The 21869-nt window shown below is 57.3% G+C and overlaps 1 protein-coding gene across 2 annotated transcripts in view; it reads left to right on the plus strand.

Annotated features, from left to right (window-relative positions):
• PAX7 (paired box 7) overlaps window positions 1-19480 on the plus strand; it is a gene marked incomplete at its 3' end in the record, with an annotated part of 91521 nt that extends 72041 nt beyond the window's left edge. For both annotated transcript variants that reach the window (XM_084242719.1, XM_084242720.1), the window contains exons 8-9: window positions 12506-12752; window positions 19365-19480. In XM_084242719.1, the coding sequence (XP_084098845.1) occupies window positions 12506-12752; window positions 19365-19480 (363 nt within the window). The remainder of the gene's footprint in view (window positions 1-12505; window positions 12753-19364) is intronic.
• Window positions 19481-21869: the final 2389 nt, after the last annotated feature.

The following is a 21869-nucleotide window of genomic DNA, read 5'->3' on the forward strand; positions in this document are numbered from 1 at the left end:
TGCCCTCCCTACTCCCAACCCAGCTCTCAATGCCCCATGAACTCCGTGGTCACTCTGAGTGGCCGCCCTGGACAGCAGAGGAACAGGAAGGAAGGGTCGCGGGAGAGAAGCTGAGTCCCTTGGAGGCCCAGAGGAAGCAGCTGGGGGGCAGGGAGATGGGCCGAGGACCCTCCAGCCGTGCGTCCTGGACAGTGCCTACAACTAGCAGGACAGCCCAGAGCCTGGGGCTGCTGGCTGATTCAGGAGGCACCTCCTGCTGGGGGCGCGGGGTGGGGGTGGGCAGAAGAGCATGGGCGTGTTGCAGACTGACCCATGGAGAGTGAGGGTGAGGGAGGCTTGTAGAGGGGAAGGAAATGGATAGACAGACCCTCAGAACCATCGGGGTGGGGCATGGAGGAGCCCGGAGGCAGAGACAGGAGGTCTGAGGAGAAGCACTAGGCGAGGGACAGGAAGAAGCAGAGACCCAGGGTGAGGGGGCGCAAGCAGTGATGGAAAGTCAGGCACAATTGGAGGAAGGTGGACTTGCAGAAATGGGATGGGGGCAGGAACCAAGAAGGAGGGGTACCCCAAATCTGATTGCAGCTTAAGGGAGGACAGAGCTGTGCAGACAAACCCGGGTTGGAACCCCAGAGCCCCACCACCTCCTTGTGGGGTGGCCTTGGGTTCTGATGCAGCAAGAAGCCCCTGTCACCCCAACGTGGTGAATGCCAGAGCCCAGCATCTGTCCACGCTCTCCTCTCCCACCCACAGTCCGGGGGCCCACAGCAGGGGCCTCTTCCCCAGCAGAGGGGGGCTGCCGGCATCTGAACCCAGATGCTGTGCTGCTGGCCTGGCCTCCTGGTGCGGCGGTGGTTGGTCTCCGAGCCCCGGGAGCCTGGGGTGAGAAGTCCTGCCCTTTTGTCAAGTGTTTCCCTTTAGTTCCAGATGCCACCCTGACAGGTGCCCCCCTGTGATTAATGTCCCACCCTGAGGCCTGGGAACAGCCCCACCTCCCCAGGCCAGAGCTGATGGAGGTGCAGGCAGCACAGGGACTGAGCCCCCAGCATCCCCACCTAGCCCCCCTCTGCCAGGACCTCCCCAGCCACCCGGAGCAGGGAGCAGACCCCCTCCTCAAAGCACCCCTCAGAGGAGCCAGTTCACTGTGGCCACGTTTCCAAGTCTCAGCCTTCCTGGCTGTCTGGTGGTTTTCATCCTGCCACATGGTCAGGATCTGAGTCAGCAAAGTGCCCGGAGCCCTTGGGGGCCTGCAAGAGCCCCCCACCCCCTGCCTGTATGGTAGAGTCACTAGTGGTGGCCACGGGGCACAGAAGAGTCGCTTTGACTCTGCTGGTGACGTAGGGCAGTGAACTTGACCGTCAGCCCTCGTGTGGGGCATACGGGCTTGGACAACATGCAGGCCCTCTGCAGAGTGGCAGGGGAGGGCACCATGAAGAGCTGAGGGACAGCCAACAGCAGCTCTGGGGCCTGCAGTCAGAGTTGGGGACCATGGTTGGAGATGGGGTGGAGTTCCTGCCGGTCATGGCTGGGCTGGATTGTTGTCTGAATTTTAGACAGTAACTCGGTAACTGCAGTGGGGCGCGGCGGTGACCAGCTGTGTGATCTTGAGCAAGCGACCGGCCCTCTCTGGGCCTCTGGTGCCTCGTCTGTGAGATGCATGTGACAGTGGGACCCAGTGCACAGGTGGTCGTGAGCAGGATTGGGTTAACACGTGACTTGCTTACAACTATATTTGGCTTCAAGCAAGCAGCAAAGAAACGTCAGCTGGGGTTGTAACAGGTTACATCTGGAGGGATGGTCCGCGCAGGGTCATGGAGCTGGGTGGTCATGGGAACGGGGGGTCTCAAGGTTCCTGTACCCTAGGATTGGACGGGGGCTCGACTCCAGTGCCTTTCCTGACCCGGCCCAGCCTCCTGCCCCTGTAGCCCTTAGCATCGGCCCCCCAGCCTGCAGCAGCAGCCCCCTGGCTGCTATCTCTCCTGGCATCTCTCCAGGGGCCTGGGGACTGAAAAGAGACTGCGTCTCCAGACGTCCCAGCCTCTTGTTTGTTTGGTATGTTGGAGCCGTGGGCACGTTTTTTTTGCTAATTTGGTGGCTGCCTTTATCAAATAAGGATTCACAGGCTCTTTATCCTTGATAAGTGGATTAGCCGGTGATCTAAACAAGAAGGTGTGGGATGCTGGGGCTGCTCCAGAGAAGATATTTGTTTCGCAAAGAATAGAGTCTGCGTTCCCTGCCCTGTGCGGGCCTCGGGGAGCTGGAAGGCCCTCCCTACACTTCTCAGGGGCAGGGAGCCCTGACTCCTGGGTGCTCCCTGCAATGCAAGCGGGAATCAGAAGTGGGGGGGGGGGCTGGTCCTAGGAGGAAGAGCCTCCAGTCCATCTGGGGAGGGGGGACATGGATACCCCTTCTCTGCCCAGTTAACTCCAGCCAGCTGGTGTGCCTGGGCACATTTTATTGGAGAGTGTTACTTCCCTGGCTGCAGCCTCCTGCTCCCCTCTTCCTCCCGCCTAGCCTCTCCACTTCCGCTTTGCTTTGCTTCCTCTCGTCCTTCCTCAAACGCTTCCCAAGACCTTTTGCCAAGTACTGACCATCAGATATGGATCAGCCATGGGCCTTGACTTGGCAGGCAAAAGCACTAAAACCAGACCAACAAATGAACAGGCCCCCAAACGTGACAGCAAGAGGCGAATCTGGTTTCACACCGGGTTTCTCAGACGTCACCCCAAGTGCCCCCCACCCCAAATGATTGAGGTGCTCCCAAAGCCTGGGGGTGGGGGTAGGGGGTGTGGAATAGACTTTCAAATTCAAAGATATTTGAAACAAGCTCATGGTGCATTCTTTGCCACTGTGGTGCCACACTTGCTGGTCATAATAATAAAATAAATTCCCATCGGGTCAATGGACTCTCCAGGAAGTTGCGCCACATTGTCTTTGACTTTCCGGGCCACCTCATGACGAGCCATGCAGCATCGTGGATGTTGGGGTGCCCAGAAAGCTGGGGGACCAAAAGACAATCACAGACAGAAGCAGAGAGGCCCAGGATTGGGGTGGATATGTGAAGGTCATGGTCAGCAGGCAGCCAGGAGGGTGCCCAGGAGGGAAGTCAGAGCATAGAGGTGGCTTTTAGCGGTGTCTCTGCAGAGCCCAGGAGTTGGGAGAAGGTGCTCGTGGAGGAGAGAAAGTAGTTGGGAGATGCATGGTCGACGGGTGATGCTATCACAGGGGATCCAGATGTTTGCTTTTTCTCCCCATTTTTAATCTAGTGCCCCAGCCTTGAGGTTGCTGCTCTGCTGCAGCGAGAGTCCGGTGGCGGGGGAGCGGGGCTGGAGAGCTAGAGGGAAAGAAAAAGGCTGGAGCAGAGCCGTCCGGGTCCCCAGCTGGTCCTTAGCAGCGTCTGTCCTCCCCGAGCTGCCTCCAGCTGAGTGTGATTTTGCTATTTATTTACATGTAATTATTGCTATGAGGTGCAGATATTAACGCTGTCAAGAGCAATTTGCTCTGACATTTTTCACTCGCTCAGTGCCCCCGCCACTCTCGACGGAGCCCAGGGCTCTCCCTGCTCGGCCGCTGCGCGCTCGGTGGCCTGGCCGGAAGCACCCAGCCGGCAAGGAGTGGCGTCGAAGAGCTCACGCGGCTCCTCTGCAAACTCATTAAGCTTTGAAATTGAATTTGGTCTGGGAGAGGGCTGGCTGGGCCCTGCTCCACCAGGCCGGCCGGGGCTGGCTCAAGGCCTCCCTGCCCTGACTTCCTTGGGGAAAACTGGGCAGGGGCCGAGGCTGGTAGAGGGCAGCTGGTGAAGTCGGAGAGGGTCACAGTCGGGGAGGCATGTGCATAGCCCAGGCCGTCAGGAACAGGGGTCAGGCATGGCAACCGGAACCCTCTCAACCCCATTCCGTGATCACCCCACAAGAAAACCAGGCGGCTCTAACTAGAGGGGCATTCCTGCAATGGACAGCTGTACCCACCAACAAAGAGGCTATGGTCTACAGGGATGGTCTATCCCTACGGGGCGGGGGCAGAGAAAGGGGCCAAGCTCACCCTGCAGTAGGTCCCTTCTGTAGGTGCTAGAAAGAGAATCCACTTTGGTCTCTCATGTTCTGAGCTCAGACCCCAGCCCACCACCTGCCAGTTGTGCAGACTTGGGCCGATTACTTAGCTTCCTGGAGCCTCAGTTTCCTGAGTTGTAACCGAGGACAGCCAACGCCCAAGTTTCATTGCCTGTAAGACATGATGGTGGCCCTTTTTGATCTTATCTGAAAGCATCAATCCAAGCTCTGACACTGTGGCCCCCCGACAGTGATGCCACCAGCCGCCCCCACAGCTGTCATCACGGCAGGTGCCATGGGTGGGCCCGTGCCTCCCAGCTTCACAAGGATGACAACCCTGAGTCCTGACAGCCATGGTGGTGCTGCCTGTGCACAGCAGGTGCTTGGCCCATAGTAGGTGCTTAATAATGGAAGGTTCTCGTCATTTTCCCGTGGGAGTCACCCGATAACCAGTACCATTTTACAGAAGGGAAAGCTGAGGCTCGTTCACTCATTCATCCCCCTGGAGGGATTTGTTCCTTGGAGAGGGCAAGCGAGGCCGGAGCTATCAAGGCCACGAGTCCTTAACACATTGTGATGTGTGCCAGCTTGTCTGCCCAGGTACTAACGAGGCCTCCTTGCCACAGCTCACTCCCTGCCATGGTCAATCTGCGTCCTCATCTCTGGCAATTACCAGGGGGAGCCCTCCCCCACACCAGCACCCCCCATCCCCCGCCTCCCGGGAGGGAGGACCCCCTCCCTCCCCCCTCAGCCCTCCCAACCCCCCTCCCTCCCTGGCTCAGCCAATTAGGGCGCTGACACCTGGAGCCACTGACAAACTGTTTCTGTCACTTGCTCTCTGTCTTTCATTAGGGCTCAGAGGAGCTGGGAGCGGGAGGGAAGGGGGAGGAGATGGGATCTTTCATGCTTAGTAAGGCCAGATACATTAATTACAAAACGGCCATTTGCCGCGTGAAAGTGTGCTAATTAAATTTATGCAATCATTATCTTTAAATAGTCATATCTTTCCCGGCGATCGGCCCCTTCCTTCTCCAACCCCGCTGCTGCTCTGAGCAGTCGCTCTAATCCCCCGTCCGCCATTATCGCGCCATCAGAGATGGTCTCCGAATCCCACCGCACTCTGCTGGCGCTGGCACCCACCAGGGGCCAGGAGCCCTTGGACCCATCCTGGCGAGGACACCTTCAGACTGGGGCCAAGGCAGGACCTGCCCAGGGAGGGGGGCCAAAACCAACTCCCCTCCAGTATTTCCAGATGTTTCTAGATGTTTCCAGATATTTGGAAGCTGACGTTGAGATAGACACTTGAACTTTTGGACAATGACTGGGAAGTCATTCTGTCTCCCTGCTTTCAGATAAGCTGGAGCGAAGCCTGCAGGGACCCCTGGGGCAGAGGGCGTGTGCTGTGCGTGTGCCACAAGACTGCTCCCCAGATTTTCATTCAGCTCGTTCTGTGCTGGGCCCTGTGCTGGGGATAAATTAACTCATTCATTTGCTCTTGAAGTCACTCGACAAATGTTTGGTGGACACCCACTATGTGTCAGGCAGTAGGACTAGCACACCGAGTCTGCCCCAGCAGTTCCTGGCCAATTCCAAGGTTAGGGTCTGTCTGTGCCCAGAAGGCAGTAGGGTTGAAAGATTTCTACGGGTAAAGGCTCAGGCCCGAGACTTCCCAGTCCTTTTTGGCTTAACCTGGGGGTTTCTCCCTCCACACACTAGGAGCCTCCTACCAAAATCTTAGCTGAACCCTTCTCTACAGAAAATAATCTCCCTGCTTCCCTCTCCAATCCAACAGAGCCTGGTTCTAGAGTCTTTGGGGGTCTGGTATGTGGAACTCCCACAAGGAAGGAAGAGGTAACCAGGTGGAAGTTGAAGGCGGGGAGTCCCCCTCCTGGTCAGAGATGGCAGCCAGCGACCAGGTGTTTACCAAGTGCCCCGGGAGCTGCCGAGGTTGGTGAGGCCAACTAGAGGGACAAAGAGCATGTGCCCATACACATGTGCTGCAGCCACACACACGATACTTGAACACACAATGCACAGGCAGACTTACACACACAATTTACACGTACACACAGAATTCACATCACACACAACACTGTCATGTGCGCATCATACCCGTGTACTCCACCTCCACACACATTTGATAGACATGCTCACACACGCGTGACCGGAACCACCATGGCAGATGAAGGCCGAGGCCAGGTGCAGGCAAGGGTCTTGGGTCAGAGCTCGGAGATCAAGGGTTCTTGGCCTAGCGCTGCCACTCATCCCATAAGGGGGTTCTGGGTGAGCCTCTGAACCTTCTCAGTTTCCTCACCTGAAAAATGGGGTAACTGAGGGTCTTGAGGTTAAAGGGAAATGCTCTGGAGACTGTAAGATGCGGCGTTTGTGCAAGAGGAAGGCAGCAGCCAGCTTGGAGAGCTGAGGCGGGGCGAGGCTGGGTGGGGAGCAGGCTCGGAGGTTGGGGAGGGAGGGGATGGCTGGCACCGGCTCTCCTGGCTGAGGGGGGGTGGCTGCTGCAGGAGATGTGGGGTGGAGATGGAGTGAGGGCCATAAGCAGAGAGATGGAAGGCGAAGGGGGGGGCAGGGACAGGGAGACCCGCAGGAAATCTTGTTTGGAAGCTCAAAGTCAGCACCCGAAGCCCATTACCGCTGTCCACAGGGGGCAGGGAGAGGGGAGGGGGCCCAAGATCCTCTTAGCGCAGCACTGAGCGGGAGCAGGGGAGGGGGAGGGGTGCTCCCTGCCTGGGTGGGTGATTTCTCGCTTGCACTAATCTCAGTGTGGCGCTGGGGACAGGACGGGCAGGGTGTGCTTGTGGGATGTGTGTGAGTGTCCGTGGGGGGCTGAGGGAGGTGGAGGGAGGCATGTGGGGGCTTGCGTGAGCGGTGAGGAGGCCTGTCCGGGCTCCATCACCTGGGAGTGTTCTGGGGGCCCGCCCAAGTCTTCCCCCGTGTGAGTGCGGGTGTGTGCTTGCATTTTGCGGGCGTGGCAGTAATAGCGAGGCTTGGAAGGCAGTGGTTCTCAATTTTGGCCGCCCATTAGAATTAACCAGGGAATGAGCTTTTGAAGGTCCCGAGGCCGATACCCTCACAGCAATTGATTGGAATCCCTAGAGGGTGGGTGGTTGCACAACATTTAAAAAGACTCCCCCATTGATGCCAGTGGGCAGCCAAGGTGGGGTCATGAAGACTGAGGGAAGCAAGCCCACCCCTTCCCCCCAGCCCCAGCCTGCCCCCGGGAGGTCCATCTTAACATTGAGATGGACTCCAGGCCCAGGTCCTTAGGGGCCAGGCAAGCCACGCCCTGGGCTGCCACTGACCACCCCCAGCCTGGACAGTTCTTGGTCCTTGGAGACAGATTTCAGGCCGTTCAGACAAACATTGCATTCTGTTCCTGTGCACCTGCCTGTGTTCCCCACGGTGGGACTGGCTGCCCCCCATACCTGTCCTCTGCCCCTGTGGAAGTCAAGGGGTGGATGACTAAGAAAAGAGGCCAGGGCTGGAGTCGGTTTTGAGGCTTGAACACAGAAGCTCTGTGCACCGAAGCGGGTGGTCTAGGGAGCCAGACCCAGTCTAGGGCCGGAGCAGTGGCCTGGGCTCTGGCCCTGCTGTCTGCACCACTGCGGGGGTCACTCCCCCGGTGCCCCCCCTGCCCCTCCTGCAGCCTGTCTCCCCGTCCTGAACATGCCGCCGCCTCCAAGAGGCTTCCAGGGGTCCCTGTGCGGTTGGATGTGTGCGCAAGAAAGTGTATCTGATGAGCAGGTGTGGGCGTGTGACTTTCATGACGCCTTCCTGGGTTTTCATGAAGAGCTATTTGGCGATCGGGCCCAGAGGCGCTTTGCGTCTGTGCCGTGGAGGTGAGAGCCTGCTGCTCCGTGCAGCGTGTGCGTGCAGGAGTGTGAATCTGGGCCTCGACGGGCAGGAATGGAGAGTCACCGATTCACCGTGGGGCCTCATGTCTGATGCCGTCCCCTTCTCTACAGAAGGGGATGTTCAGGCCAGAATGGGGGTGACTTGTCCCCTGACTCCCTGTCAGAAGGCAGGCTCCCGCTTCTGGGGGGAGAGAGGGGAGGCAGAGCGGTTCTCTGTTCAGAAAGCACCCACTGTGTGCCCAGGCCCCGTGGGAAGAAGAGGCGGAAGAGACACGACCTTAGTAGGGAGAATCTCCCTGATGCTGTCCTCGAGCCATCTTCTCTCCCTCAGCCAGTCCCTTCTTCTCCAGGTGCAGGGGGTGGGGAAAGGGGTGGGCTCTTGCAGCACCAAGGACACGGATGTGCGGGCACTGTGGGGCACCCCCATGCACTCACTCCTTCAGCCTGACTGCGCCGCTAGGGAGCCCCATCATTGTCCCTCCCGCTATACCGAAGAGGAAACTAAGGCCCAGAAGGCTAGAGGAACTGCGCGGGGTCAGCAGCAGAGCGCACATGGGCTGCAGACGTCCTGGCCCCTGGCTGTCCAGGTGCCCTTGGCTACTCTGCTGCCCCTCTGTCCCACTGCCACAGGGGATCGAGAGGACCCAGCAGGGCTCCCTGAGCTGCCCGCTGAGCCGGGCAGTCCTTGGCCTCATGGCAGCCGCCTCCCCTGTCCAGGCCCTTCGTCCTGACTCACCGGTCTGGGCCCCCTGCCCCTCCGTTCCTCTCTCGTCCTGCCTCTGCCCCCACACACCCCAGCCCTGCCACAGAGCCCCGAAGATGGTGATCGCCCCTTCTAATTGCAGCCTCGCTCCCAAAGCCACGTTTGGTTATCACAGAGGGTGCAGATCTCCCAGCTCAGCCTCCTCGGTCCCAGGCCCTCAGGGCCAGCTCAGGAACGGAGGGAATTAATTACATTTTTCCCATCCCCTTCTTTTAAAGTAGGGGAGCGAGCAGGCACGTCCCCAGGGAGGGGGTGCCCAGCAGAGGATGTGGAAGGGGGGGACTGGCACTGGGCTACCTCGGCCCCCACCCCCCCCCCCCAACCTGCAAGCCTCTCCCCAGCGGCGGAAGGGGGTGAGGCCGCCCCTTATTGATTTAGTCTGGTGGAGGCTGGGACTGATTTAGAGCAGAGGGAGAGGAAGGGGCTGGGGGCGGGCGGGGGCCCGCGGTGGGTGGGGGAGGGAGAGGAAGGGATGGCTGTCACTCAGCCTGACGGACAGCCCGAGATTTGCCTTCAGATAAAACCTTACAGATGTGGAGGTCGGTATTGATTTTGAGTTAGTAACGGTAACGTACCAAGAAGTAATACATTAGTGAAAGCAAGGTCACCGGGAAAAAAGTAAAACCCACCGGGGGAGAGGCCCTAGCATTCTTGAGGGGGGTGGATTACCGCATCAGACCAGGACTTCCTCAAGTTCAAAAGTTTGCAGGCCCCAGACCTCAGCTGGGCCCCCAGCCATGGGCCAGAGCTTCCTGCTTCCGCGGGCAGAGAGGGGCTCCCAGGGGCCCGAGGGCCACTTAGATTCTGGGGCCAGGATTGCTAAGGGCTTCTCCCCCACCGAACCTATTGTCGGGCGGGAACACAGCCAGCCTCCGGGGACAGGGTTCAAACGTCAGCTGTGCTGCTTATGACTGTGTCATCTCCGATGCCCCCATCAGTCCCCTGTGCCTCAGTTTTCCCACCTGCAGAACGGGGGTGATAATAGCCTAGTTGCTTGAGGAGGCCATGTTCTCCCTTCCCATCTCTTGTCACTGGGCCCTGCCCCATTTGCTTGGAAGCACGATGCCTGGAGATAGGGGCTGGATGAACTGGAACCCTTTGATCCGCAGGCCTGCAGGGACCTGGGGAGACTGAGCGGAGGCCACGCATACCCCATGCGCACCTATCCCAGATGTGGATTTGATTTGATGTTCCAGGGCAAATCCATTGACCAAAGCCCATTACAGGAAAGCTCCCTGCGCCTGAGCTGTTTCTGAGCAGTCTGGATGGCCCAGGTTTCAAGGACCCCTGAGCCCCACAGAAGCCCCCTCTGACAGAGGATTCCAGGAGCGCTGGCAGCTCCTGGGACTTGACCCTCAACAAGGACCTTCTTGCTGTTTCTTAAGCCTGCGGGGCATGTCCCCATCTCAGGGCCTTTGCACTTGCTGATTCCTCTCCTGGAAAGCTCATCTGCTCTTCCCATCACTGGTTCTTTTTGCTATTGCTGGATATCACGTCTTTGGGGACATCTTGACTGCCTGTGCCACATACCTCCATTATTTTCCCTCCATAACACTTATGAGGATCAAACTACATCATTTTTGTGTTTGTTGTCAGCCTTCTTGATTAGACTGAGGACATGCATGTGGAGTTGCTGATGCTTATTGCTGTATCCTCAGTGCCCAGCTCAGTGCCTGCTGCTTAGTGGGTGCTCAGTAAGTGAGTTGGCAGGAATTTCACAGGCTCTAGGCTCATGATATGTAGCAGACTTGAGGAAGGCACTAGGGCTGCAAAGATGTATGAAATACAGTTCCCATCTGCTCTCCAGGAGCTCCCAGTCCAGCCCTTCAGCCTGGCTCACAGTAGCACTCTAAGAACTATTCGGCTGCAGTGGAGAGAAAGGCCGGCCTTGGCAGGCCTGGCACCCTGGCTCTGGAAGGGGCTGGGTGGGTAAGAAGACAGAGGAGGGATGACCTCAGAGCAAAGGGGAATGAGTGGGGAGCACTGTGGGAGGAGTCAGGGAGAGACCCCACCCCACTCGATCCTGCCCAGGGGATGAACCATTGCCTGTACCCAAAATGAGACTTCTAACGGGGCCACGTGCCTGACACCCACCTGTGAGAGTCAGTCTAGACATGATCAGGTGAGCAGGGTCAGGCCAGGACTCTGAATGGGTCTCTCATTGACTCTGAGCTCTGGGGAAGCCACAGGCCTCCGTGGGACTCTGTTCCTTCAACGGAGAAGTGGGCATATTAGTTATAGCCCACGCCTCTCTGCAGGCTCTGGCATGGGAGAGACACATGCATTCCTTGGGGTGTTAAAGGGGCTGGATCCCCTGCATCCTCGGTGCCTATCATGTGCCAGGCCAGGTCAGAGCCTGCTCCCAGCTGCCCACTCTGCCTGAGGACTGCGGGTGCTAGAGAAGCTAAGGGTCCCTGGAACTGCTCCGCTAGTAAGTGGGGGGCAGGCTCAGTGTCTGTCCCTGGCTTGAGGGTTCTGCACCCATGCCCTTGACCCCGGCCATGCCTGGTGCCCATGTCAGGGACAGGTCAAAAGTGGGAAGGTAAAAAACTTCAACAACCAGATTGTCACTCAGATGCCCAGAGTCTGCTCCTCTCCCAGAAGCAGGCAGGGAAGCTGGAGCTGGACCATGTGTGCAGCCTGGGTTGCGTTGTGATTCTTTACTTGGTTCTGGGTGATAATCAGTAAGGATGTCCCCACCTAGTACTGCGGACCCTTCCCCTATGGGTGCTGTTACCGTGAGGTGATCAGGGTCCCGGGCCCTTCCAGCCTTACAATGGCAACGCCTGCTGCCTGCATTGCCTGTCCCCATTCTTTCCTGGGTGGCTGGCCCACCAGACTGACTGGGTGCCCTCCTCTGGGCTCCCACGGCCCCCTGAGCTGTGTTACTGTGCACATCATCGCTCCATATCTTGGTGGTTGCCAGTTGCCGTCCCCAGCAGACACACACTCCTCCTATCAAAGTCAGGAACCATGGTCTCTCTTCTTCTGAAGCCCCAGAGCCTGGTCTGAGACCTGCAACCCTCGTCACCATCCGTGCATGTTTGTTGATTGAATAAGTGAACATACTAGAGAACCAATACCAGTTCTTTAAGTTGAGTCTCTGGAGATAAACCTCACTCTGTTAGTCTGAGTTGGCAAGTTCCTGTTTGCGGAACCAGGCCAAGCAGGGAAGAAGGTGATAGTCAGAGACATCCAGAGCCGTCAGAATAAAGAAAGGTGTCCTGAGGCTATAGGGAGGCATCAGCCATGTCCATTGGTGTTGTAGGGGCAGAAGTTCAAAGTCCAGAGAATCCAGGAGTTTAGCAGGCCTAGCAAGGGTGGACATGGGGGGTGGGGGTTGAAGCCAGGCAACTCCAGAGTCCTGCATGCACCCTTGTGTTGGGAGGTGGAGGCATCCCAGTGTGATGGAGGGGGCGCCATTCCCTGACATGGGCAAAGCCTGGTCTGGGGAGACATCACTAGCTAGTTCCTTCATGCACGTGTGCGTTCATTCATTCAGCAGACAGGCATGGGTGCCCCTTAGAGCCAGGCCTGGGGATAGAAAGGTGAACAAGGCCCTGTCTTGGGCCGAGAATTCTCAGTGGAGGGAGACTCCATGGGTTGGGACTTAATCAGGAGCAACCACTAACTAAGCCCCTACCCACAAGGGCAAAACTAGCCAGGTAAACTGAGGCTCTGGATGCCTCAGGAACATCAAGGGAGAGCTCCAGCAAAGGCCTGCCCAGTGCCAGTCTGGCAGGGTCACTGCAGCACTGGTGTCTTTGGGGTCCATACCGTGCGCCCCACGCCTGCTGCTCAGCGGCACGGACGGTCTTTCCCTGCAGGTGATGAGTATTCTGAGCAACCCCAGTGCCGTGCCACCACAGCCACAGGCCGACTTCTCCATTTCCCCGCTACACGGCGGCCTGGACTCTGCCACCTCCATCTCGGCCAGCTGCAGCCAGCGGGCTGACTCCATCAAGCCGGGAGACAGCCTGCCCACCTCCCAGTCCTACTGCCCGCCCACCTACAGCACCACCGGCTACAGCGTGGACCCCGTGGCTGGCTACCAGTACGGCCAGTACGGCCAGAGTGAGTGCCCAGCGCCCGGGCTGCCCACCCTCTCCCACCCCCACCCAAGGGCCTGCTGCTTATCTGCAAGTTTTGAGGTGGTGTTAGGTGGAGGTGCCTATTGCACAGATGAGGAAATTGAGGCGCAGACCAAAGGAACGGGGGTCTAGGTTGATCCTGAGCCGCACGCCCGCTGCTGTCCCATAGAAATAGAATACAGCCCCAAACGTCATTGCAGCTTCCTCGGAGCCACATTTTAAAGCACAAGACAAAACCCGTGGCCTTCTATCTACCGACACACGCTATTCACACACTGTCCCTGGAATGTGACCGTGTCAACAGGTAACCCCGATAAAATGATGAGTGAGATTTTAGCACAATCTTTTAAAATGAACACACGTTCTTTTTGTCATGCCACGTCTTTGAAATCCAGCCCCTTTTAATTCAGACACCAAGAGTCCACTGGAAAGACTTGATACGCATTTAAAGCTCATAAAATGTATAACCGAGGAAGTAGATGGACACATCCAAGATGTTCCAAATATACCGAAAAGTTTCCCAACCACTAAAAGAAATCAAATTTAAGTTTTAAATTTGAATTAGATGTAATGAAATGGGAATGTGAAACCCAGCTCCTCGGTGGCCACCCCCTTCCACGTGCCCTAGAACCACGCGCAGCCTCTGGGGCGGTCTAGGCCCTGCGTGCTGGCCATGCCTCTGGCTCTGGGGAATGCTGTTATTTTGAGCTCTCTCCTTGGTCTCCCCAGTCTCTGACTTGTCTCGGATCCCACCCTAGCAGCCACCCCGACGGCCTCTTGCCTGGAGGTGGCCCCGCAGGCCGGCATAGCACAGGCTGCAAAGGCAGACCAGCCCACAGCCTCCGCCTGCGGCCGGGACAAGCAGCAGAGCAGCTGGGACTGCAAAGCCCAAGGAGCCGAGGTCACTGGGTCCCCGCCCGCCCCACCTCCCAGCAGAGGCCTCACCTGCTGGTGTCAAACTAATCAGAAGGGCGTGTGGCGAGAGGGCGAGACCGCCCACCCCGAGGGCGTCCTCCGCCGCTGTGCCCTGGCCTGGCCCGCTGACCCCGGCTTCCTGCCCCACACCAGCCCTCTCCTCCTCACACGGCCTTGGCCGCCACAGCTAAATGAGGGCCAGCTGTGCTGGCCTCCCCCTCCCAGCTGCACCATGACCTCTCCCCGTGTGTGTGCACGTTCACACGTGTGTACACGGGTGCATGTGATTTCCCATCTGTGTTGTGCATTTCAGCCCACGCATGTCAGTGCACGCTTCCTTGTGTGTGTACGTGTGAATGTGTGAGGGGTAAGCGTGGGTGTGTGTGTGGCTGTTAACACACATGAGTTTAAATGAGCGTAGAGGGGGACCATGATGGACATAGAGATTTGTGTGTAAACATGCATGTGCGTACCTTAGGCCGTGTGAGTACATGTGGCTGTACACACATGTAACTGTGCATTCAGGTGTGTGTGTGTGTGTGTGCGCGTGTGTGTGAGAGAAGGTATGTTTGACATCCTTGTGGACATGTATATAAGCATGTGTGCACTTGTACAGATGTGTGTATACAGATGTGGATGGCTCTATGTTCTATGTGTAAACATCTGTGTTCAGTATGTACATCTGTTTGAGTGTGTTGGGTAGTGTGCATGTGAGCTTGAAGGCTGGGTGCAGTGTGCAAATACGAGTGCGCAGATGTGACTGTGCATACCTGGGTGTGGTGCATCTTGCACACACATTGATGTCGGGGCATGTAACTGAATGTGTGCGTGGGAGCGAGCGTGTGTGGGGTACACACCGTGTGCATGTTGGAGAGATGGACACACATGTGCCCAGACAGGAGTGTTTCCAGAGGCGCCCAGGTGAACCCCTGCCCCTGCCCTGCTGCTGTGCATGGAGCGGGACACACATGCTCTTGATAAAGCATTTAGAGCAGCTCCGAGGCCGGCAGCAGCCCGGCCCGGGGCAGGCGTTAGTCACACCCGGAGCCCCGCGCCCCACTCCAGGGGCGCCTGCCCAATTCGGAAATAAAATTAACCCCAAAGTCAGCACGGGGTGGCAGGGGAGGGGGGATCAAAAGGGAAAGAGCCAGGAGGCGAGAAAGGAGTGTTTGTTCCCCGTTTGCTTGGGGAAGCTGGCCAGGATGACTTCCTCCTCACCCCCCCCCCGCCCCTCCAGCCTCTCCTTCCTCCCCCCCAACAGCACCCTGCCCCCCTGGCTCCTCCAGGGGTAGCTCAGAGCTCCTCTGGGCCACATTCTCCAGCCCAGACCCACACCCCACCCCACCCACCCCACCAAGGCTTCAGGGTTGGGCCTGGATATGCCAGAAGCCACCTGCCTCCTGAGCCTCAGTTTTGCCATCTGTGAAATGGGACCCCAGGGGTTCCACTCAGTTGCCTTAAGGTTTTTCCACTATATCACCCCCCCTTACCTTTGACATTCTGGGATACCCGGGGACTCATCCTTTGCCCACCGATCGCCTGCCCCACGTCCACGGACAACTGAACACACCCATGACAGGGCTGCGTGGCCCACATCCAATAGTGGGATGTCCTGAGCGCCCGAGTGTGCCCAGGCCCACCAGCCATCTGCTCTCATCTGTCCCTTGCAGGATCTAGCTGGCCAGGGGCTGAGCACGACTCATGTTCTCATTTTATGTGATTCTCGAAAGCCCAAGCAAGGTAGGTGTTAACTGTCCCCAGGTTACAGAAATAAAAGCCAAGGCCTAGAAGGTGAGAAACTCCCCAAGGACACAGTAAGTGAATGAGGGATCCAGATACCCAGACGTCAAACCTAGTTCTTGTTTGGCCAACACAAAGCTCTGTCACTATTGTTGCGCCCCAGACGCACCATGTGTGGGCTCATCTTCATGACACGACGCATGGACACACACTCGCCACACTTACCTCACTGCGGCATTGCTCACGTGTGTGTATACACAGCTTCAACGTGTAAAAATGCAGGTGTGTGTAGAGCCAAAGGAAAACAGCTGTTTATTGAGCACCTACTACGGTCTGGTCTCCCATCCTCATGACCACCCTGTGCAGTGCACAGTCATCCTCATCAGACAAGGAACTAGGACCCCAGAGAAGCAGCTGTTCAAGACCCCCCTAGCTGCACAGATACCGCCTGCAGGTCTGCCCCCTCGAGGCTCACTTTGGGGTGTGCCTGGAGTGCCCACGTGGGGCACGGCCCTACGCAGCAGAGTCCACACCTCTCCCGGCACCGCTGGTCTTCCCGAGGACACTCTCCTTCGCTGCTCCTAGCCAGCGTCCATCCATCTGTCCGTCTCTCCCTTCCCTGGAGGGGCTGGGGCAGGGGGCGAGGGACGGGGCACACGGCAGATTAATATGGCCCTGGTGTTCCCAGAGGCCAGGGCTGGACTAATGATGGGGCTGATAGAACGCAGAAGTGTGAAAAGAATTTTAATAGATCTGACAAGTCTAATAAGAATTTGTGTCTAGAAGGGTCCTCCTCTGGGGCCGCCGGCTGACGAGACAGTGACGGCTGAGATTTGTTTACTAGTTGGCATCGCCGCCACATCTCCTGCCAACTCCCGATTAATCTAATTTGAGATGTTTAGAGCCCAGGCTCAGGCACGAGGCAGAGGAGGAGAGACACGGAGAGACAGAGGGACAGGGAGGGCCGATGACAGAGGCTGTAATGAGGAATGTCACAGCCCTGCCCTCAGCCGCCCCCAGCTCGACCCCGGGAGACGCAGACACAGGGCCGCGGGTGCCCTTGAAGTTGCTGGGCTGTCAGTAAAGTTTGGCTTCTTGGTGTCTCCTGCCCCCACATGCCCAAGTGCTGGGCCACGGCCGATAACTGAGTGAGGCTGAAGAGGAGGAGGCCCAGCAGGACAAACTCTCCACCTCGCGTGCTGTGTGGGACTCTGGGCCAGCAGTTTTGCTGAGCCTCAGTTTCCGCCTTTGTAAAATGGGGACAATCAGACCCAAAATGGGCCTGTTGGAAGATTTAAATGAGATTGTGGCTGCCTAGCACACAGCACTTAGTAGGTCAGAAATCTTACTTCACTGTCCTTATTTTATTCCGAGCCAGACGGTTCATCAGTCTGACCAGGAAGAGCCAGAAAGGCCAGCATCAGAGCTTGGCATGACGTGGAATAAGGCAGAGCCCCCCCGTGACTCCGGAAAGGTCACCCGATTTGACCATCAGACAAGCCACCAACACACCCTGAAACAGATGGGGCCAGAGCAGGATTTGGGGTGTATAGTATCTCCTGCAAGGGGCTATTCCATAGGACACTTGCTGGGGGAGCTTGGGGGATGCTGAGGAGCTGGCATCAGACCCCAGGCTTTGAATCCCGGCTCCACAATTCATGAGCCATGGGATCTACCGCCTTATGCAACTTCTCAGGGCAGGGCCTCAGTTTTGTCATCTGTAAATTGGGGGTAATGGCTCAGGCAGCCCCATAGACTTGTGAAAATCAAATGAGATGACGCACAGTGGGCGTAACACAGGCCGACAGAGTGAGCGCTGTGAATGTCAGCGCCTCTAGTCCTTATTTTCACTCTGAGTATGAGGCTTCCTCCTGGGGAGGGCCCTGCAACCCAGGTGACTGGCTCCAAGTAGTAGAAATAGAGCTGCAGGGCCCCCCCAGGCCAGAGAGCGGAGATCCTTCCCACCCAGAGTAAGGGACAGGGCAAACTGGCCACTGCCACCACTGCTGCCTCCCCAGCTGGGAGCCTGGAGGCTGTGTGAGCCCAGGGATGGCACCCAGAGGCTCAGCTCAGGCTCTGGAGCCTGTGAAGCTGAAAGGCATAGCGTCCAGACACTTCAAAAGGCCCCAGGGCATTTACACATCCTTTGGGGTCTCAGGGGCCATGCCCTGAGCCCTCTATGCCCAGCATTTTAAAGCACATTATTTCATTTGACCCTGGTAAGAGCCCTTGAGGAAGCCCTTGAGGCTAGAATGGGCTCTCCCAGTCTACAGACAAGGAAACAGGCCTGCAGAGGCAGTGACTTACCGAAGCTGTGTGAGCAGGAGGGCCTGCTTGCTGTTCCTTTCCTTCTTGCCCCATCAAAACTGACATCTGCTTGCTAAGCTCCAAGCCTAGGGATTGCTCTGTTGCACTCACCGTGTGCCAGGCATCGTGCTGGGGACCACTTTATATGCATGTTATAATTCATCCCTAATGCAATCTCCAAGCTCTTATCCCCATTTACAGACAAGGAAGCCGAGGCTTGGAGAGGTGTGGTGCTTTGCCCAGACCCACACTAAAATCCAGCAAGTGCAGGATTTTAATCCAGGTCATTTGCACCATAGAGCAGCCTGACCTCCTGTGGCTTAGGGTCGCTGCCATCATCTGGCTCCAGCCACCTGCCCTAGCAGAAGCCCCCAACTTTGGAGAGGCAGGCAAAGTGTTAGAGGACCCTTTGGTGATAGTGGTAGGCCAGGGCTCACACTTCTTAGTCACCTTCCTTTCCATCTTCCTCTCACCTCTGGATTCTGGAGGTCCCTGGGGGTTGGATTGGCTTTGGGGGTGCATCAAGGGCCGAGGGTGATTTGCCAGTCAAATCACTCGGAAAGGGCTGATTTCTGCTGCAGGCAGGATTAGCAAGGCGGAAACAGAACACCTGTCCACACAGGCCCAGGGGTTGAGCCTGCACACAGAATGTATGTAAATGGCCACGTACCTGCCCAGGTGGAACTCACCTGTACACTGTTACTGTATGTGCACAGGCATTTCCACTATCCTGCTCACACAGGTGCACACTGCTCACAGATGTGTGCAGATGTGCCTGAGCAAGTGTGAACATTCATGTGTGTGCCCATTGTTGCTTCACCCATGTTAGTGCTTCCTGTGTTCACACACACGTACACACCCTCAGACTCTCTTCCCTCTCCTCTGGGGGACCAGACCCCATAGTGCAGAAGGTCTCGGCTTCCTTCATAGCAGGGCCGGGATCCTCCTGTGGAGACTCTATGGAGCTGAGGCTCACCTGCAAAAGCTGCTTTGGTTTCTGCGTGTCCATGAGCTGGGCGTGGGCTCCAGAGGCGAGCCTTGCTTTAATGACTACCAGACTCTGGGACCCACAGGACGCCCCCACAGAGTTTAGTGGAAGGAGGGACTAATTGTTCACTTTGTAATTTGGATAACTTCTGTGCCTCCCTTCCCCACTGAACCCACAAGAGAGTTGGGCAAACAATACATTTAAGTAAATATTTTCTGATGGTTGGAGAGAGGCGAGAGTTTCTTGAGATGGATGAATCACAAGAGGGTGGGTGGGTGGATGGATGGGAGGATGGATGGATGGAGGGAGGGAGGGATGGATGGATGGATGCATGAGAGGATGGATGGATGGATGGATGGATGGATGGATGGATGGATGGATGGATGGATGGATGGATGGATGGATGGATGGGAGGATGGATGGATGGATGGATGGATGGATGGATGGATGGATGGATGGATGGATGGATGGATGGATGTACGGATGAGAGGATGGATGGACGGCTGGGAGATGGATGGAGGCACAGAAGGGTGAGTGAATGAACTAATAATGAATGAGCAGATGTATGACTGTATCTATGTGGGGCATCTGGAAGAAGAGGTAAAAGAACCTTCATTTCTAGGAGTCCCCCTTTTTATTTTGCAGCTGCTGTTGATTACCTGGCCAAAAACGTGAGCCTCTCCACACAGCGCCGCATGAAGCTCGGGGAGCACTCCGCTGTGCTGGGACTCCTGCCTGTGGAAACTGGCCAGGCATACTAGGGCACTTGGGGTCACGTGCCCCAGCCAAGTCCCTGCCCAACCCTGACTGACCCCTGAGCTCCCCAGCCTCGGTCCCTCATCACCTCGGGGCCCCACGAGGCTGGGAAAGGAGCCTACGCCCTCTCCCCAGCCGGCCCTCTGGAGATGCGCAGTCCACCTTTCATTCACCTGTGGTTAGGGACCTAGATGACCCCTTGGAGCCTGCCCCTTCACCCTCTCCGGGAGGGTTTCTGGTCAGCCTATGGTCTTCCCGCCAACCCCCACCCCCTGCCAAGTCCAGTCCTATTGTGGCCTCTGTGCCTTCTTAGGCACAGAAGCCAGAGCTCACCCTCTGGGTATTCAAAGGCGCGTGGTATCTGGGATGAGGTCCTGAGCCCTTTGGACCTGACTCCAGCGGCACCCTGGCCACAGTGGAGGGGGCGCTCATCAGGGCACTCGCCTGTGGACATGCTGGAAACCGCCTTCCTGCGGGTCTCTGGCCCGGGGCCTGAACCACGGTCCCTTCCTCCTCTGGACACTGGGGCTCCAACAGAGAGGGTACCCTGGCCCCAGGGTCTTCCCAGAGGAGTCACCCAGGATTTCTGAGGACTTAGGGACCTCCCTACACACTTCTTCCAGGTGTTGGGGGAAATCTAACCCAGGCCAGGCCATGAGGAGGGGGCAGGGGTGGTACCAAGTGGGCAGGTGGGGCTTGTCAGCCTGAGTATTCAGGTACAAAGACCCCCCCAAGGCCTGGGGGGCAGCTGGTTCTGAGACTGAAGCCTCAGTTCAACCCTGCCCACCCCAAGTCAGACCTGGGGAGCCCACCAAACCCTTCAGTTTTCTCACTTGCTGGATCAGATGGGAGGGGAAGGGATGGAATCTTGAGGACACGTGGGTGACGAGGCAGAGGGCGGGCTCAGAAAGGGCTTTGCGACGGGTCCCTCGCCCAGTGGGCAGCAGGCCTTTTTGGCCAAAGGCTTCAGCTCTGTGCTTTCAATCCACACCCCATGAAGCTTCCATTGTTCATAAAGCCTCCACAGAGCCCGCCCCCTCGGTTCCCCATCTTCTAGGAAGGGGACCTTGTCGGGCTTTGGAGAGGGATTTTGGACCTGCAGGAACTGCTCGCCCATAGGCAAGACCAATGTTTCCTCCTGGCATGATGGCGGGGGCCAGCCATCTCCCTGCCCCACGGAGTGGCGGCTTTCAGTAGGGCCTCTGTCTCCTGGGCCAGCACGGCTGGGCAGGGGCAGGTGTGGCCAGTGTTCAAGCCACCACCCCTGGGCAGAGGGAAACACCAAAGGTTCCAGAGACAAGGGGAAGGCGCCTGCCGGGCCTCTGCCATGGCTTCCTCACGCTCCCCCTCTAGAAGACTCGAGATGTCCGGGGAGTAGTTCCAGCCCCCGTCTAGGCCTCCCTTGGAACTTTTCACCACCGTCACCTATTTGTCCACATGATACTCATCTATGCTGGGACCACCTTATGAAGTGCCACTGGGTAGAAGGCACTAGTCGCGGGAGACACGGCATGGAATCCCCAGGACTGGACCGGGTTGCTTGTCCCCACCTGGGTCTATGAAGACACATCTTTGCTCGGGCCACACCTCTTGCCCTCAGCTAACGAGACATTCCTGGAGGGAAAAGCTGCTGCGGTTGGGAGGTGACTGCTCCTCCCTGCTGGGAAGCTGGTTGGCAAGATGCTCGGGCACTTTCCTGCATGGATGGTACCCCTGGGACAGAGGCCCCCCTATTTCTCATCTTCAGGCTCAGCAGTATAAGCCTGTCCTGGACCTAGCCCGGTGGCTTGTCTCTGGTTTAGAGAAACCTGTTCATAATAGGGCCATCCAGATGCGTGCAGCCCATCGGCGCGGCCAAGTTTGCGATCGGAGCATCCACTGCAAGAGACCTGTAGCTCTTCAAGCTCGAGACAGAAAGGAACACTGAATGACCCCTGGCGGCCCGGTCCATCTTTTGTAGCTATCACAGCCAGGAAGCAGCTCTTCCTTAGGATCTACCACAACCTTCATCCACATTCCTTGAATGAAAGGTCAAGCCTCCCCCCTTGGAAGCCTGGCTCAGGAATCGCCTGAGTCTCCTTATGCCCCTTGGCACCCAGGAGCAGGGATCTCAGGCAGGTGACATCAGAACCGCGCAGTCCCCGCCCCAGGAGGTGACATTCCATTGCTAGGACCAAGCCCAGATATCTGCCCCCTTCGGTGAAATGAGAATAAGCGCAATGATTTCTCGTGTCTAACACCCCTGGATTCTTCCAAGCCACCATCTTGGTAGGAAAATGGAACTTACTTCCCCAGGGGCCCCCTCAGAAAGGTTTCCCCTAAAACCCCGTGTCTTAATGTGCTTAGCCAACTCGGTCTGTCCAATTGGGTCTTGTGTTGGCAGCTGGCAACCTC

This window comes from Talpa europaea, assembly GCF_964194135.1.
Source record: "Talpa europaea genome assembly, chromosome: 9".
NCBI lineage: Eukaryota > Metazoa > Chordata > Mammalia > Eulipotyphla > Talpidae > Talpa > Talpa europaea.